The following is a 15,623-nucleotide window of genomic DNA, read 5'->3' as shown; positions in this document are numbered from 1 at the left end:
ATCAAAACTGCAGAAGGAGCTTTATTCGAGGATAAAAATCACAATTATCCAATGAAACATTAGTTGAACTTTTGAAGTGTCAATTTGAAATAGACGATTGAAGAATCAAACTTTACATTCTTACATCAAGCCCTGGCTGGAAATTCTGCAATACAAATCAAACCACAGCTCTTCAGTGGCAGAAAATTGTTAGTGACAGTACACACTTTTAAGGGCAGTTAATTGACTTCAGCATGCACTTACCGACAAAACTGCCCTGATGCACTCCAATACAATGAACTCAGACGGCGATAATTGTTGCCACAATTTGAATATAACGACAGTACATAAGAGGTCACTCTCAGTTACTGTGTGTTGATCACCACTCAAGAAATATATGAAAAGCTACCTCATAGTCACCAATGCATAATAATGAAGAACAGCTCTTGGAGTCCTTGAGCTCTAAGATCCGCCAGGATCTCTGTTTTCTTTTTGCAATCAGGAAATTTCAGGTTTGTTGCTGATTAAAAAAACTCCGGAGGCAGTTGATGATCACAGAGTTTCTTTCAGCAATGATGGCAGCTGAAGAGATTTACTCTATAGTTCCAGGGGAATTGGAGAACTGTCAGGAAAAATATTCAATTTCTGCTTTTGCTGAACACCTGGAGACTAAGCTATGTTGGTCAATGTGGGGACGGAAGCATCATATGTTTCGATGGATCTTTTGGAGCCCGGAGCAGGAAGAATTGGAAGGCCCTCAAACGATTTCATCCACTTGTAAGCCATCTGTGTTGTCTTCATCTCCCAGCTTGTTTTTCTGACTCATACAACATATAAACATAGGCTCATCGGTTTGTATTTCATGATTGATCAATCAAGGTTATCCAAAGAGTATCCCTTCTACTCTGACTAATCATGGGACATTTATCAAAGAGAAGATCAAATGTTCGCTTCAACGAATAATTGAATGCTACATCGACTATTGTCTCGTGCAATTTTGGGCGCCTAAAACTGCTGGTGGCCGATGTTTCCTAACAACTTCAGGCCAACCTTTTGCTGTTGATTGGCTTTGTAAAGGGTTCTGTTGGTATAGGAAGCATTGCTCGAGCCATGATTATTTAGTGGACGGTGAAGCTAATGAAGCAGAGCTTGGTCCCCCTGGACGAGTCTTCCAAAGTGGGCTGCCTGAATCTAGCCCTGATTTGAGGTTGTACTCTACGAAAGAGTATCCGTTGAGGAATCAAGCTTTGAGCTGTGGCATCAAGGGATACATGGCTTTGCCCGTGTTTGACCTGCTCGGACAGGACTGTGTTGGGGTCCTGGAATTTGTGGTTTTTTCTGCGGAATACATCAACATTGTCAATGAAGTTGAGGAAGGGCTAAAGGTTTTTCTTACCAACTCCGTACAGCTTTGTTTTTTAACCTTCTTATGAGTTTCTCCCCATTCAGACTCCTTAGAGGCTTCTTTTACCATTTCTCATTCGCATATTTTACTTTTGTTGTCTATATGTATATGAAAGTTGATGTTTCCTCGTGCTAACCCTGCTGTTTTTGCTATCAAATTCTTTTGTTTTCTTGCAGACTGCAGATATAAGATGGACTCTTAACATCAACCAGCCATGTTTGGAGGCCAGTCTCCTGCAGAATGAAAAGGTATGCACAATGGCATCCGTCGAACAATCTCAAGAAGACATTAAGTAGCTTTCCGATATTTTTCACTTGCTTGTGAATAATAATCCATCTCATCTGAGCTAAATGTCACTGAAACAACTTTATCACCTACCAGGAATTAGGTTGTATGAACCAGGAAAAAAATGTCTCCTCCGTATTGTGTTTCTGAATCATTCGAGTCCGATAGTTAGTTTTCTGCTTAAAGTTGCACGAAATTGCTTAAGCTCTTCTATATTGTTTCCAACTTACAGGATCGCGGAGGTCAGCAACTCGTACTGAATGAAATCAAGCAAATGTTTGAAGTGTTGAAAAGATCAGCACAACTACATCTGGCACAAGCCTGGATCACTAGCATGAATTCTCTTGAAGTCGACAATACTCCCAACTCGGGAACAATCTTGATGGAACGAGCTATATTCAAAGTGTTTGTGGACTATGAAGACGACTATAATTCCCCCACGACACACTTCTTGAAGGCCTGTAAGCTCCATAGCCTAATTGTAGGAAAGGGAATTGTTGGGAGAATTTTAGCAACCTGTGAATCATTCTTTTGCCCGAGTGTTTCCAATTTCAGCATAACTGAGTATCCCCTGGTTCATTATGCTCGATCAGCAAGGTTAACAGTTTCTTTCGCAATATGTCTGCAAAGTAGTTTAACTGGAGATGATATTTATGTACTTGAGTTCTTTCTCCTTCCTGGAAGTAGTGATGGAGGGTATTCTTGGTCTTTTCTACCCTTCCTTCTGACAATAATGGAGCGGCAACTTAACAGTTTTAAGGTTGCAACAGGACAATTACTTGGCGAGGAATTATCTGTTAAGGCCATAGAATTTTGTAAAGATAATGGATTTGACTCTTTTAAACTAGGCCACTCCGTTCCATATCCGCTGAAATTTGAAACCTTGCATTATGGAGAGGATATGTCGAAGTTACGTTCAGTATTTGATCATCTCAACTTCGGATGTGATGTTATGGATTGCAGTGTGGAGCAGAACAGTATGGCTGCAGAAAAATCGAAAAGAGCTACTACATTAAGGCCATCCAAGAGAGAACGGGAAAGAACAAATTTTTGTATCTGTTATGAGGATCTGCGACCGTATTTTGGGAAATCTCTCAAAGATGCTGAAAAAGGACTTGGTGGTCAGTAGTGAGATTTCTTGCAATGTGTAAATTTCCAAGAAAATGCTTATAACTTGCATGGTTTCATCACATTAAACGTTTTGATCTCTTGATGGTTGTTTGTCGTTCTTATTGACGAGAATATGTTGTTTATGTTGTTTACTGCAGTCAGCAGATCGACGTTGAAGCGTGCATGCAGAGACCATAATATTACAAGGTGGCCATCTAATGAGAAAAACAAGGTTAATCCCTCACTCTTTCTGACAAGGGTGGCAAACAAAAGTTCCCCTGGTCGTAAAGGACAGTTTTCCATGTCCGATTCTCATCCACCTTCAGACTCCGGTTTTGTTATCGTAGAGGCAGATTTTGAAGGCGATACCATGAAGTTTAAGTTGCCATTTTCATCAGGGATGGAAAAGCTTGAGGAAGAAGTGGCTAGGAGGTTGAAGTTGAATGTGACAAGTTTCAGAATGAAGTATTTGGATGGAGAAGGGAAGTGGATTTTATTAGCATGCGACGATGATTTGCAGTTCTGTATGGAGACATTGGCGTCGTCAGGCAGTAATGCAGTCAAGATGTTGGTTCAATCAATATAGTTCCTAGTTGTTTATCACTTGTATTACAATCTTGGCTGTTCTAAGGTTGAGTCATGTGTTTCTTTAACACAGTTGTTGTTCAATGCTATACTGTGTTTGTGCACATGAATTCTGCTTTGATAAATACATGGTGCATTGAATTGGTAGTCGTGGTGGTTGGATGGGTGGGTTGGTAGCATTCTTGATTTCTATTTTAAATATTATTGTATTTTTTTATTACATTGAATATATACATGTTGTCAATAAAATTTAATTTAATTAATGAAAATAATGCTCCATAACTTTAAAGTTATAGATTCGAACCCTACGAACGTGTGGGAGATTATTCTACTTTAATGGTAGGTATTGTTTTACTTTAATAATAGTTGTTAATTAGATATAGTTATCTTATACTGATTATTAGTTTATAATTGTCATAGTTGGTGGCTGTTGTTAGATATAAATATCTGATATTAATAATTGTAGTCGATCTATTTAAAAAATAATAGTTCATTGCTTTTATTATATATATATATACATATATACATATTATGCATACAAAAATGATGTCAATATTAATAGAAATTGAAACAGAAAATTTAATTGGAACTCGGCATTCAACTGCAGAGAAGAAGTTGAAAAGGGAAAAAAGAAAGAAAGTGGTAAGAAAAAGAAAATACAAAAGAAAAAAACAAAAAGAAAATTAGAAGTTTTATAAATGGAGTGTTTGCAAAAACTTCTACATATAAAAGAGTGATTCTAATAGAGAAAATTAAAAATTATAACATAATTAAAAGTGAATAGTATTTGCAAAAAAAAAATAGATAAAAGTTAAATTAGCTATTATTTGCAAAAAAATCACTTCTAAAATAAATTTAATTAGTTAAAGACCATTTTGTCCATATGCATTAAAAAAAACAACTATATTTGTTTAATATTTACACTTGTCTTTTGATAATTAATAATAATATTCTTTCCCAAAAAATAATACATTTTATTGTAATTAGTATATCTCATATTTAAATTTTTTAAATATTTGTGATTTATATTATTAAATATTGAATACTAATGCAAAATTAAATGTTTCATTCAATGATGTTTTCATTGTATAATATAGTTGTTCATTAATTTATGCACAATAAATAACCTTGCATGATTGCCAAAAAATATACTTTTTAATTAATCATAGCAATTTAATTATATTTTTCTATGATATAGGAACATTATCCATTAATATAAAAAATAATATATAAAATTTTAAATTATTAAATATGTGAACTTATAAATTCTGTTAGTAACAATTTATTCAAATTATTTGAAAATTTTGATATCAATTTTAGATGAACAATTTTAAAAATAAATTAAAAGGATAAAATCATAATTAGACTTTTATATTAAGGGTATAGTAAAGAAAGTTGAATTTAATTACAAAAAAAAATCAAAATAATTTTTGATTTAAAAATGCTTTTTATAGTAATTTAGAAAGTAAAAACTGACATTTTAAACACTTCAAACATATTTTTCAAAAACTCAAAAATTGAAAAGCGCTTTTAAAAAAGTCCCACAAACACTTCCAAAATGCATAAAGAGAAGAGGTAATATGGTCTTTTTATTATTATTAATCATACGACTAACTGAAATTTCATGTTTCTTTTTAATCTGTCTCTTATTTAATGAATTTCTTTTCCATATTTGTCAGAAGTAAATTCAATTACTAACAATTTTTCTTAGCGATGATCCCCAAACAAAAAAAAAGAGTTCCACTGAGAGAAATTTCTTCACAAAAAGTGGCGGACAGCGCCACGGCGATCCCGGCAATGCTTGTATACTAAATTCTTGACGTTTCAGCTTCTGCCATTCTGCTGAGGCTGTTTGTTTGACAATTAATGTTAGGTTGAAGGAAGTAATAATTGTAAAATCAGGTTGCTGGGCTGGTGTCATCTTCAACAACATTAAACAATAAAAATCAAGAATTATGTACCAGTTAATTGTTTAGACATTCTTAATCTTCTACACGTGTCCTTCGCTGCCCTACCCTTCATCATTTTCTTGCAACTTGGAAGCAATCTTTCATCAATGCTTCGGCTATCAACTTCTGGGCTTTTCTCTTCTTCAGAAAAATGGCTTCTACTATGTAAGGAAAAGGTTGCATTTTGATGATAAAGTTGTGGACTTTTTTCGTTTTTCTTGATTTTTGATGCGTGGTAACCTATCAAAACCATCACGAATCTGAATGTAGCTGCTTTTTCCTTCTTTTTTTCCGGTCAAGAATTTTCTTGTTCTGTTTTATGCTAAATGTTTCTTTTTCTGGTTCAAGAATGATGGAATGCAATGTGTGTGTGAGTGAAACTGAGGAAATGTTTGACTGATGACAGACAGATGGATGATTCTGAATTTTTCCAGTTTTAAAGAGATATAATGAAGAATTTTGCTGGGGCTCCTGGTACTTGGACTGGACTGGTTCTAAGGATGGCTCAGTGCTTGTTTGCAGCTGGTTCAATTGCTTCAATGGCCACTACCAAAACCTTCTTCAGTTATACAGCTTTCTGGTATTTCATACAATTATTGGTATTTCAAAATCTTTTAGAGAATTGGTTGCTACTGTGTGTGTGAAAGAATTGGTCAGTAGAGTAGTCTGGGTAAAATGTGATTAAGTCAGCCTTACAGATCTTTAACTTGTTGACTCTGTAGATTCACATTAATACTTTGAGGGGAACCCTCTACACTGAGTGACCGCAACTCACCTAAATGCACCGATCACCGGTGGATTACATGGGGTGGGGTTCAGGCGCCCAGTCCATCAAAAGATTTCGGTTCCTGTCAGTAATCTCCTAAAATTTAGCTTGTGAAAGTTTAAAGATGCTAATGGTATATGGATGTACACATCCCCCCTTGGTTCTACTCTCAGATATCTGTGTCTTCTGTAGAGCTTTCTTACATTGTGAAATTGAATAGAGGGTTTGAGGTACATTGATGTAATGAATTCAAGAAACATTTTTGTAAAAACTCTGACATATGTATGAGAAAGTTTAGTAGTTAAGATAACGGGAAGCCCAGTAAGCATTTTGTTAGTGAGCAAAAAAATCTGAAAATGTAACCAAGAATTGAAAGCTAGAAATCATCAATCTTATACCTGGTCTTATTGCTCGTGATTCTTTTATGCATATTTGCCATGGATGCCATTGTAAAAAGTGCTACTAAAAACATGTTGAATTGTATGCACATTGGAAATGGAGCGACTTTCAAAATGATATTCTTTCTAACGCTGCAGTTCTAGAGTAGAAAGTTGGTCGCTTTTGGTTGCAATGCCAGCTTGGAAATCTTTACTTCATTAGACAGCTCTTTGAGTCTTGCACATTCGAACTGTATCTTAGAATTTCTTCTGCATTCGTGGTAACTGTTCGTCTTCCATTTGTATAAGAAATCAACAGGGATATCGCTTAAAACCTTGCCTTATTCTTATGCTGGTCTCGTATCAAATGCAATCCATGTCATGTACCGTTCAACCTACCATGAAACATCATATTAACCTCACACCAAGTCATTTTCTCAGCTTCTTGATTGCTTCAATGGGTTTGCAAGTCATCTGGAGTTTCGGGCTGGCTTTCATGGATGCCTACGCATTATTGACAAAGAAGGTTTTGCACAATCCTGTGCTAGTCAGCCTCTTTGTGGTAGGAGATTGGGTTAGTACATAGATCTGCTTAAAATTCCAGGCTCTTAATACTCAAAAGAAAGCTATCAGAACAAATCTCTTTACTGCATTTCCTTTCTCAATCGACCACCTTGGCAGGTCACAGCAACATTATCCCTTGCAGCGGCTGCTTCTTCAGCTGGCATAACGGTGCTCTACTTTGGAGACTTGGGAGGCTGCAGTCTGGGAGAAGAATGCATAAAATACGAGATGGCCATTGCACTGGCTTTCTTAAGTTGGATAACTATAGCTATTTCGTCCCTGATCATGTTTTGGCTTCTTGCAGCAGGTTAGATTTTTCAATGATTGCTCGATTATGTATACCAAAGTTGTATTTTCTTACAATGTTTGTAACTTCTAAAATACTGAATCGAAAATTGTATAGAAAGAAGAGATAAGGAAACAAATGACACCAACAGTTGAATCACCAGAAATCTTGTTTTTGCACTAACGCGTAGTAACAATCGAACAGAAACTTATGTTTCCTATGTTTCCTACGCGACCCTTCAAAATCTTTAGGAATAGATTAAATATGAAAGTTTTCGTATCAGCATGTAAGAAGCAGTTACACCTTATTTGGATTGATCGAAAGATTTGAAGAAAAGATTTCAGATTACTGTCGCTACAAACTTAGTTGCGCTGCACCAAACTTAGCTGCGGTACACCGGTAGGCATAAAACAAGAAGGTTCCCTTGGAAAAGCATGATCATATTCGTAATTCTTAGTATTTTCTTGTCACAAAGTTTGGTTGTCTTGCACCAGTAGGCATAAACAGAAGAATGTTCCATTGGGAAAAGCTTAATTGTAGTTGTTCTTCTGGCATTTCATTGGCTGTGTTAAAACCTTCACTCCAAACTCCAAAGCAAGAATGTCTCATAGAAATCATCACTTCCTCCACTCCTTTAATAAGATCAATGCTGCATATACAAGTCAACATTTTTAACCATTATGATGAAGGAAAGTAAAACACAAGCAGAAAGGATAATAAAGAAGCCTGCAATCATTCCAACAACGCATTTTCAAGTCAATTCCACCAGGTAATGGAGGCAATGCTAGAAACCATTTTCGATACTTGTATTTTTTAATTAGTTTTTATCATATTATATTGCGGATATAATGTAAAAAGTAATTAATAAGAGTGAATAAATGTATTCAATTAATTTAGTGATTAATACTAAGGTTCTATGAACAAGTTCGATATCATGGTTTTTTAGTTCCTCCAAATATGTGGGTATTTATTTCACTTTATGTGAGTTTCAGTTACAACTTCAATTGGTGTGATTTATAGGCATGTAAATGGGTAAATAAAATCCTACCCATACCTAAAATGAAATATTTTGTACCCATAACCGCACGCTATTCAACGGGTATAAGATCATACTCTACCCCGTACCCTATTCAAATGGTCGGGTAAGGGCATGGTACAAAAATAAAAGATAATGGATTTTTTTGGGTATGAATCTGAATAGGATAATACTCGTTTATTAATAAATTTAGATGTAATCATGTAATTATAATCTTAAATATATATTTATATATACAAAAAGGAAAAATGAGGTGTGGGACTAAATTACAAAAAGTGAGGCTGTAATGGCCACTAGTTCCACTGTTATATCATTTTTGTCAATAAATCTCATTATATATGCTATAATGGAATTCTATGTAGTGGTTCTCGGAATCGGCCGAATATGGACAGCCACGATATACTTTAGTTCATATCTGAATTCCACAAAACATATAATATAAATTTAGGTTATTTTATTAGATCCTTTGAGAATATGAAATCATATTCTTTTTCCGCAAAGTCCTGAATTTGCACATCAATAAAATAAATATATGAATTTCTATTTTTATGCATCGCACTACATTTTGTTTAAGTTATTGACAAAATGACTAGTTTTTTTTTGTATATATATTGCATTTATCTCATTATAAGTACAAAAAAAGTACTAGGGTGTTTTTGTCAATATATCATATGGAATGTAAAATGGGGGACAACATTGTAAGGTTATGTAATTTTCTTGCTGAAGTCAATATTTTTCGTCCAAGTCTTAACGAAATGGATAAAATTAGAAACAGAGAGTTCTCGAATGAGATAAAACTATAATTTTAATTTTTTCTTAAAAAAAAGTATAATATCATATTTTTTTAAAAGGGGGCTTTGATGTAATTAACCCTATAATTTTTGGAACTGACTTATCAATAGAACCACACTAAGAATATGCCTTTTGTTGTGGGAAAGAAATTAAATATCTTTAAAATCAAGAAAAGAGATAGGTTCTTTTAAATCATTAAATTAAAAAAAAAAAGGTTAGGATTTATAATATTGCAAGAAATGAAAAGGGTCACCAGGAAGAACAAATTCTTAAGGGTATATAGATTACCATAACATCGTTGCTTTAGCATCTTATTCTTCACCTCATGAACATTGTGAGCTACACAATTTAACATATATTTAAAATTTGTATGAAGGGAGTACTTGCATGAGTTTCAGAAAAGTAATTTTCAGCTTCTGGTTTTAAAAAAATATTTTTGAAATGTTTGAAATGCCAACTTATGCTTTTAAATCTGTTAAAAAAAACGTTTTTAGGTGAAAAGCTAAAAGCACCTCGGGGGTGCTTCTAGCTGCTTTAGCTTTTTCTGTAATTAAATTCAACTTTAATTTTTACTACTTTACCCTTATTATAATAATCCTAATTCAATTTTACGGGTTTTTATTTATTTTAAAATTTTCATATTTAAAATTGATATTAAAATTTTTAAATAATTCAAATGATTTAACAGTAATCAAAATTACGCTTTCACATATTAAATATTTTATAATTTTTATATTTTATTCGCTATTTTGTCTAATTTATATTATTCACTTATCATAAAAATATAAATTAAATGGCTATAATTAATTAATAGAGTAATATTTTTTCATTCTTGCAAGTTTAATTATTGTGTATGAATCAACAATTATATTACTTAGTGAAAGTATTGTTAAATTAGTTATTTTAGAAGTGATTTTTCCCCAAACACTATCCAATTTAGCTTTTGTCTGTTTTTTATTTTCTTACAAACACTACCACTTTTGATTCTGTTACAACTTTCAACTTTTTCTACAAAAAATACTTTTTTAAAAGTAGAAGTTTTTGCCGGCTCTCCCAAAAAGTGGATGTATAAAAAAAATGAAAGTAAAAACAAATATACAAGAAAAAGTTTAGTGTTTAGTTATGGAGAATAATTGGGAGAAAGTAAAACTGGATGTATATGGAACTGCTCGAGTGTCCAATTTCGTTGTCATTCAAAATTTAGCGAAAAAGTGAAAATCTAAAGTTCAAAAAGACGAAAAAGTACATATTTTATTTTTATTTATTTCATATATATTATTTTTCTCTAATTCTTTTTTTCTTACCACTGATAATATCGAACATAATTTTTTAGAAAAGATAATAAAATCGTCGAGAAAACTATTACATCGCCAATCATTGATAGTAATTTTTATTTTATTTAAACTAAGTAATTTAAAATAAATGCTTGTTACTTATATAGATCAATATTTTTATCAATGAAAAATATTTTTGTTCTTGTTTGATGTATATTTTTACTAATGTGATTTTTAAGTTCTTTTATATACTAAAATTATCTTAATATAACTTGTTTCTTTTTTAATATAAAACAAAGAGAAGTAGTTATTTAGTAAAATTAAAAAAAAAAATCATCTCAATCTATTTTTTTATATCAAACAAAAGAAAGTATTTACCAAATATCTTAAATTCTTTCCCTGCCTCTGTCTTTTTCACTTTCTCTTTTTTTTTTTTTAATTTTCATTTCTTCTTACTTGAACCAAACGGACTGTAATTTCATAACCATCTCATGTATATAAATATCTCAGGAATCAATTTTCAGAAAGGGACTATTGATTGGCAAGAAAAGACGTTAAGTAATTGGAATATTCTTCCTCTAAAACACTTAAATTTATGGTTTCATTTATTTTATAGGGTTAAAAAAAAAAAAAAAACTTTGCTAAAGTAAATATTATTCTATAATTATCTTTTTATTTGAAATTATTATGATGTCAAAGCATGAATTCTTGTCGCTACTTTCAAGGGAAAATTTAATTGTATGATTTAACTTTTTATTATTTTTTTAAATTATCATCTGAAATTATTAATCCACTGTTATCCTTTTTCATTATTCTATTATCCACTATCACATGACACTAATGCTAACAAGTTGGACCCCGAATCTTATATGTCTAATAAAATAATATATATTATTTAGTTTTTCTTTTTCTTTTTCATTTTTTAGTAATTAAACCAATTTTCTCAACTATTAGTCCAAAGCGTAGAAATGTAGATATGACTACAAGAGAAAATGACAAGAAAGGAATAGCTATGAATGCTTCTATTAAAGAAAGAGAAAATTGATTATACAAATGAGAATTAAAATAATGCGCATACCATCTTTATACAGTATTGGAATTTTTCAAATACGTTCTTCGCGCACTATACCGCTTCGGACAGTCCCCAACAACCACGTTACATTTCATGCTTTTTTGCAGGAAGGTTCAGCTGACAATTTCTCGTGCAATTCTCAGATTTCCGAAAGCACAATCCTTCTGATCGAGACACAACAGTCAAACCAGAAAACATGGTAACAAACATGAAATGAAATTACCATGAATTGAAAAATTACAGAAACCCGTCTTTAAATAAATCAATTGCACCATATGTATATTCCCTACAGATATATCTGAATGGAAGAATTTGCATGTCGCGTAGTGATTTACAGAAAGATTTCAAACTGATTCCATATCAAAAAAATTTGAAATCTATCAATATCCGGTCTAAACACGTCATATTATGTCATTTACATATTTCGACTCACAAAAGTGCAAAAAGCATATCTGCTTTTTCTCCCATTCACCAATTTGGTTCTGATCTCATGCTGGGGTACTGTTATGTCTTCTGCTACTAAATGGAACTATGATGAAGAACATGATACCAATAATGTGCACCAAGAATCAAATCCTGCCACTTTTCTCCTCCTATATTATGGTGATGGGCCAGCAAGAGTACAAGTGTAGAACCTGAAGTAAGACGAGAGTTTTTCAGCAGCAATGAAGGGAGGCTCATTTACAGTCTTTTACCTGGGTTTCAAACCTCATATTCTTATGGTTCTGACTCAAATCGGCTATACTTTCATGTATATCATAACAGAGGCTTCCTTCAACCACGGGATGAATCCTTCCGTCTATGTCACCTATCGACATATTGTGGCTGGTATAACAATGCTACCTTTTGCATATTTTATGGAAAGGTAAACTAATTCAACATCTTCTTAATCATTTCTGCCAATAGTATCTCCTGCAAATATATTAAATATATCTTTCTGACAAAACGCAGAAGAATTCGTCCAAAGCTAACATGGGCACTGTTCCTGGAGATTTTTGTTCTTTCTCTTCTTGGGTAAGCTCAAAATCGTCAGTCGTATGTTTATGAGAAATAGATTGACGATGCAACTAATAACACTCAATGGTTCCAGGGTGAGTTTAACAATAAATATGTACTTCACAAGCTTGAAATTCACCTCATCAACACTAGTAGCATGCATGGTGAATACAATAGCTTCCTTGACATTTATTCTGGCTGTCATACTCAGGTAATACATGTTTTAGAGGCTAAATGCTTTATAGAGATAGTGCCAAAATGAGACAACATTCACTTACGTGCAGAATGGAGATTGTAAATGTCCGAAGCCCTCGTGGGATTGCAAAAATCCTAGGAACTGCAATCTCGTTGGCTGGTGTTATGACGATGACATTGTACAAGGGACCCGCTTTACAAAACATAGGACATGGAATCATTCATATAAAAGGAAGCACAACAGCTGTCCACAAGAACTGGTTGCAAGGCTCCATTCTTGCGGTTGCAAGCTGCATCACATGGTCAGCATGGTACATTATGCAGGTATTATCACGAAATCCTACCTACTTTGAGTACCATCTACTTCATATATATATATATAAATTGGCATAGTGGAGCATAAAAGAGTGTGTAAATATGAAGCGTGGGTTTGATTAACAATAATATAAGAGGAAACAAAATATAGAGGTCCCTAGGTTGGATTGGAGTTTATAGCTGATGGATGAATCAACTAGAACTTTAACATGATTAAATTTTCTTTTCCTGATCAAATAATGTAACGGTATACTAACGGCATAGTAGTGAATTAAAGAAATATATAATGCAAGGATTTTCATTGGAACAATTGTAAGCTTGTAGAAATGATAGTAAACTTACCAAATCAAGAAAATATTGCAGGCGTACACTTTGAAACGATATCCAGCACAGCTTTCACTGACTACATGGATGAATCTTGTTGGAGCAGCACAATCAGCTGTATACACAGTTATTGCACAACATAAAAAAGCAGCATGGACCATTGGCTTTGATATTGATCTCTGGTCCACTTTATATGGTGTAAGATTCAAGAATACACGAATATTGGCAATCAAAAATCAATAAATTTGAACTGATCTCGTCATTGTAATGAAACAGGGAGTAGTTGTCTCGGGCATAATAATCTTTGTTCAACTATGGTGCACAGAAGCAAAGGGACCAGTATTTGTGACGATGTTTAATCCCCTCTCAACAATATTAGTGGCACTTTTAGCATATTTTGTCCTTGGTGAAAAGCTATATGTTGGAAGGTAGACATTTTATACACCTCTATGTGAGTGTCTGATGGGCACTGAATTTGCATTCATACTTCTAATGACCTGTCCTCATTTGCAGCATACTAGGTGGTGTTATTGTAATAATGGGACTCTACTTGCTCTTATGGGGAAAAGAGCATGATGAACCAGAAACAAAGCTGAAAGAGCAGGAAGATCCAAAGACCATGATACTTCCCCCAGATGAAAATGCTTTGAAAGAAGAACCTTAGATGTCCCTGATGTAGCTTAGTGCACAAAATCAGCAAATCTATAGAGGATGAGCTCAAACATGCTCAGTTGAAAAGAGAAACAAGAAAAACAAAGTAATCATGCCTGGAGAAAGAAAATGACCATGAAGCTCTATCAAACAGTTGAATTCAAAGTGACGGATGTGGTTCAAAATCTGGCCAATGGTTTTTAAATCATGTATATACTTGTTTGGTTTCATGTTCAGTTTTTGAAACAGTGATGAAAGTAAAAACATGTTTTTTCATACGTGTTTTTACTGGAAATAGAAAGAGGTTAAATACACTTTACCACCCCCTTCAATTATATCACATGTGTCATTTAGGCTCATGAACTAATAATTGTATCACTTAACCTCCGTGGACTAAATATTTGGATAAAATTGCCCTTACACATATATATATAAAGAGCACAAATATGTTCTAAAATTTCATCTTAAATTCAACATAAAATATTGCTTAACTAAGCAAATATATTTTTATTTTAATAAAAAAGTAATTAACAGCTTAGGTAATTGAAACTTCAAAGACAAAAAATTAACTAATTACTCAACTAGAAAACAAGAATCTCGATTGTAAAAAGCTATTATTAATTTTTGAAATTTAAATTAGATAAAGATGAATAATTACATTTCCATTTTAAAATACATGTCTTTTACAAAAATTAGAACAAAAATGTATTTATTCATTATTTCGCAAATGTTCAACATTCTTCAATTTTTCATTTTTCTTATCTAAGTTAATCAAATACATTTATCCATTTGCCACGAAACCCAAGTCCCATTTGATTATTAAGTTAATACCTTATTTTTTAATTCAAATGAATAAAACATATTCTTCATGATTAGTATTTGTTTTGTATATTTCATACTAATTTATTGCTTTAATTTGATCTATAACGCTCAAGTTATTCATCACTCTTACTGCATTTCAATTAAGGGTAACTTTTGTTCGAAGTAAAAAATAATTTGATATTAATCAAAATATTTAAAATATATTAGGAACAAATAAATATATGTGGCATGCATAAGGGGTATTTTAGTCCCAATAATTTAATCAAGGAGAGCAAATGTTACATATACTAGTTTAGAGGGGTGCATCGACTTGGAGTTTAGTTGAGGGGTAAAGTGTATTTAACCCAATAAAAGTGTATCTAATTTGACACCACTAATACTAAAATATAAAAATATCATTTTCATTGAAGCTAAAAATATATTAATTTTAACACCCCTAACAACATAAAAGACAATCGTGTCAACTAATCCAAATATATTCTTATTTTCAAATGAAACCTATACAAAGTTAAAGACACATTTCCCACTGCAAACTGAAAATTTGTAAATGAAAAACAAAACAAAAGGGTGAATACATACCTATACAATGTTTTCCTGTATCATAACAAGGTAAAAAGAAATATAACAAGAAAGAGTTCATTGTAACTACACTATCATGTCTTAGTAAAGGGCGAATACATACCTCATCTGAAAGATACAATCTTCGAACTGTATGCATAAAAGGCACCGGTTCCTCAAAGCCTCTGAGTATCCCAGTTGAAATTCCTTAGCACTTCTGCCAGTAATCCTTGCAATGGTTTATGATGACAAAGTTGTTTTCAACATACAAAATGTTACATA

At 32.8% G+C, this 15,623-nt stretch overlaps 3 protein-coding genes and 1 long non-coding RNA gene across 10 annotated transcripts; 3 read left to right on the top strand and 1 right to left on the bottom strand.

Moving 5' to 3' along the window:
• The first annotated feature begins 336 nt into the window (after positions 1-336).
• Positions 337-3,511, top strand: LOC105171702 (protein NLP6). The gene is made up of 5 exons (XM_011092897.3): positions 337-756; positions 859-1,364; positions 1,561-1,632; positions 1,902-2,790; positions 2,938-3,511. The coding sequence occupies exons 1-5, from the start codon at positions 528-530 to the stop codon at positions 3,363-3,365; spliced, it is 2,124 nt and encodes a 707-aa protein (XP_011091199.2). The 5' UTR covers positions 337-527; the 3' UTR covers positions 3,366-3,511.
• Positions 3,512-5,075: 1,564 nt separating this feature from the next.
• LOC105171703 (CASP-like protein 5B3) lies at positions 5,076-7,489 on the top strand. Of its 7 annotated transcripts, none has more exons than XM_011092902.3 (4): positions 5,076-5,478; positions 5,748-5,893; positions 6,898-7,030; positions 7,138-7,489. In XM_011092902.3, exons 2-4 carry the CDS (start codon positions 5,763-5,765, stop codon positions 7,330-7,332), a joined length of 459 nt encoding a protein of 152 aa, XP_011091204.1. In that variant the 5' UTR covers positions 5,076-5,478; positions 5,748-5,762; the 3' UTR covers positions 7,333-7,489. The 7 variants fall into 7 exon arrangements, with proteins under 7 accessions (XP_011091204.1, XP_011091200.1, XP_088742297.1 ...); XM_011092898.3 differs by having other exon boundaries at positions 5,720-5,893; XM_088886171.1 differs by having other exon boundaries at positions 5,662-5,893.
• A 4,188-nt stretch (positions 7,490-11,677) lies between these two features.
• Positions 11,678-13,469, bottom strand: LOC110012704 (uncharacterized). The gene is made up of 2 exons (XR_002287912.2): positions 13,329-13,469; positions 11,678-12,961 (listed from the first exon to the last, which is right to left on the bottom strand). It is a non-coding gene; the product is annotated as an uncharacterized LOC110012704 (long non-coding RNA).
• Positions 12,146-14,296, top strand: LOC105171705 (WAT1-related protein At4g08300). The gene is made up of 7 exons (XM_011092906.3): positions 12,146-12,345; positions 12,432-12,494; positions 12,571-12,687; positions 12,761-12,995; positions 13,350-13,508; positions 13,587-13,738; positions 13,824-14,296. The coding sequence occupies exons 1-7, from the start codon at positions 12,146-12,148 to the stop codon at positions 13,972-13,974; spliced, it is 1,077 nt and encodes a 358-aa protein (XP_011091208.1). The 3' UTR covers positions 13,975-14,296.
• Positions 14,297-15,623: the final 1,327 nt, after the last annotated feature.

This window comes from Sesamum indicum, linkage group LG10 (assembly GCF_026168435.1).
Source record: "Sesamum indicum cultivar Baizhima isolate 11 linkage group LG10, ASM2616843v1, whole genome shotgun sequence".
In the NCBI taxonomy this organism is placed as follows: domain Eukaryota; kingdom Viridiplantae; phylum Streptophyta; class Magnoliopsida; order Lamiales; family Pedaliaceae; genus Sesamum; species Sesamum indicum.
This window is presented reverse-complemented; position numbering and strand designations above follow the sequence as displayed.

Bases quoted from the DNA above. Each gene is read 5' to 3' on its own strand.
- LOC105171702 (XM_011092897.3), top strand. From the start codon at position 528: ATGATCACAGAGTTTCTTTCAGCAATGATGGCAGCTGAAGAGATTTAC. The intron at 757-858 runs GTAAGCCATCTG...TGATCAATCAAG, and splicing joins TCAAACGATTTCATCCACTT to GTTATCCAAAGAGTATCCCT. The intron at 1,365-1,560 runs GTTTTTCTTACC...GTTTTCTTGCAG, and splicing joins AAGTTGAGGAAGGGCTAAAG to ACTGCAGATATAAGATGGAC.
- LOC105171703 (XM_011092902.3), top strand. From the start codon at position 5,763: ATGAAGAATTTTGCTGGGGCTCCTGGTACTTGGACTGGACTGGTTCTA. The intron at 5,894-6,897 runs GTATTTCATACA...TCATTTTCTCAG, and splicing joins TTCAGTTATACAGCTTTCTG to CTTCTTGATTGCTTCAATGG. The intron at 7,031-7,137 runs GTTAGTACATAG...CCACCTTGGCAG, and splicing joins TCTTTGTGGTAGGAGATTGG to GTCACAGCAACATTATCCCT.
- LOC105171705 (XM_011092906.3), top strand. From the start codon at position 12,146: ATGAAGGGAGGCTCATTTACAGTCTTTTACCTGGGTTTCAAACCTCAT. The intron at 12,495-12,570 runs GTAAGCTCAAAA...CAATGGTTCCAG, and splicing joins TTTGTTCTTTCTCTTCTTGG to GGTGAGTTTAACAATAAATA. The intron at 12,996-13,349 runs GTATTATCACGA...AAAATATTGCAG, and splicing joins CAGCATGGTACATTATGCAG to GCGTACACTTTGAAACGATA.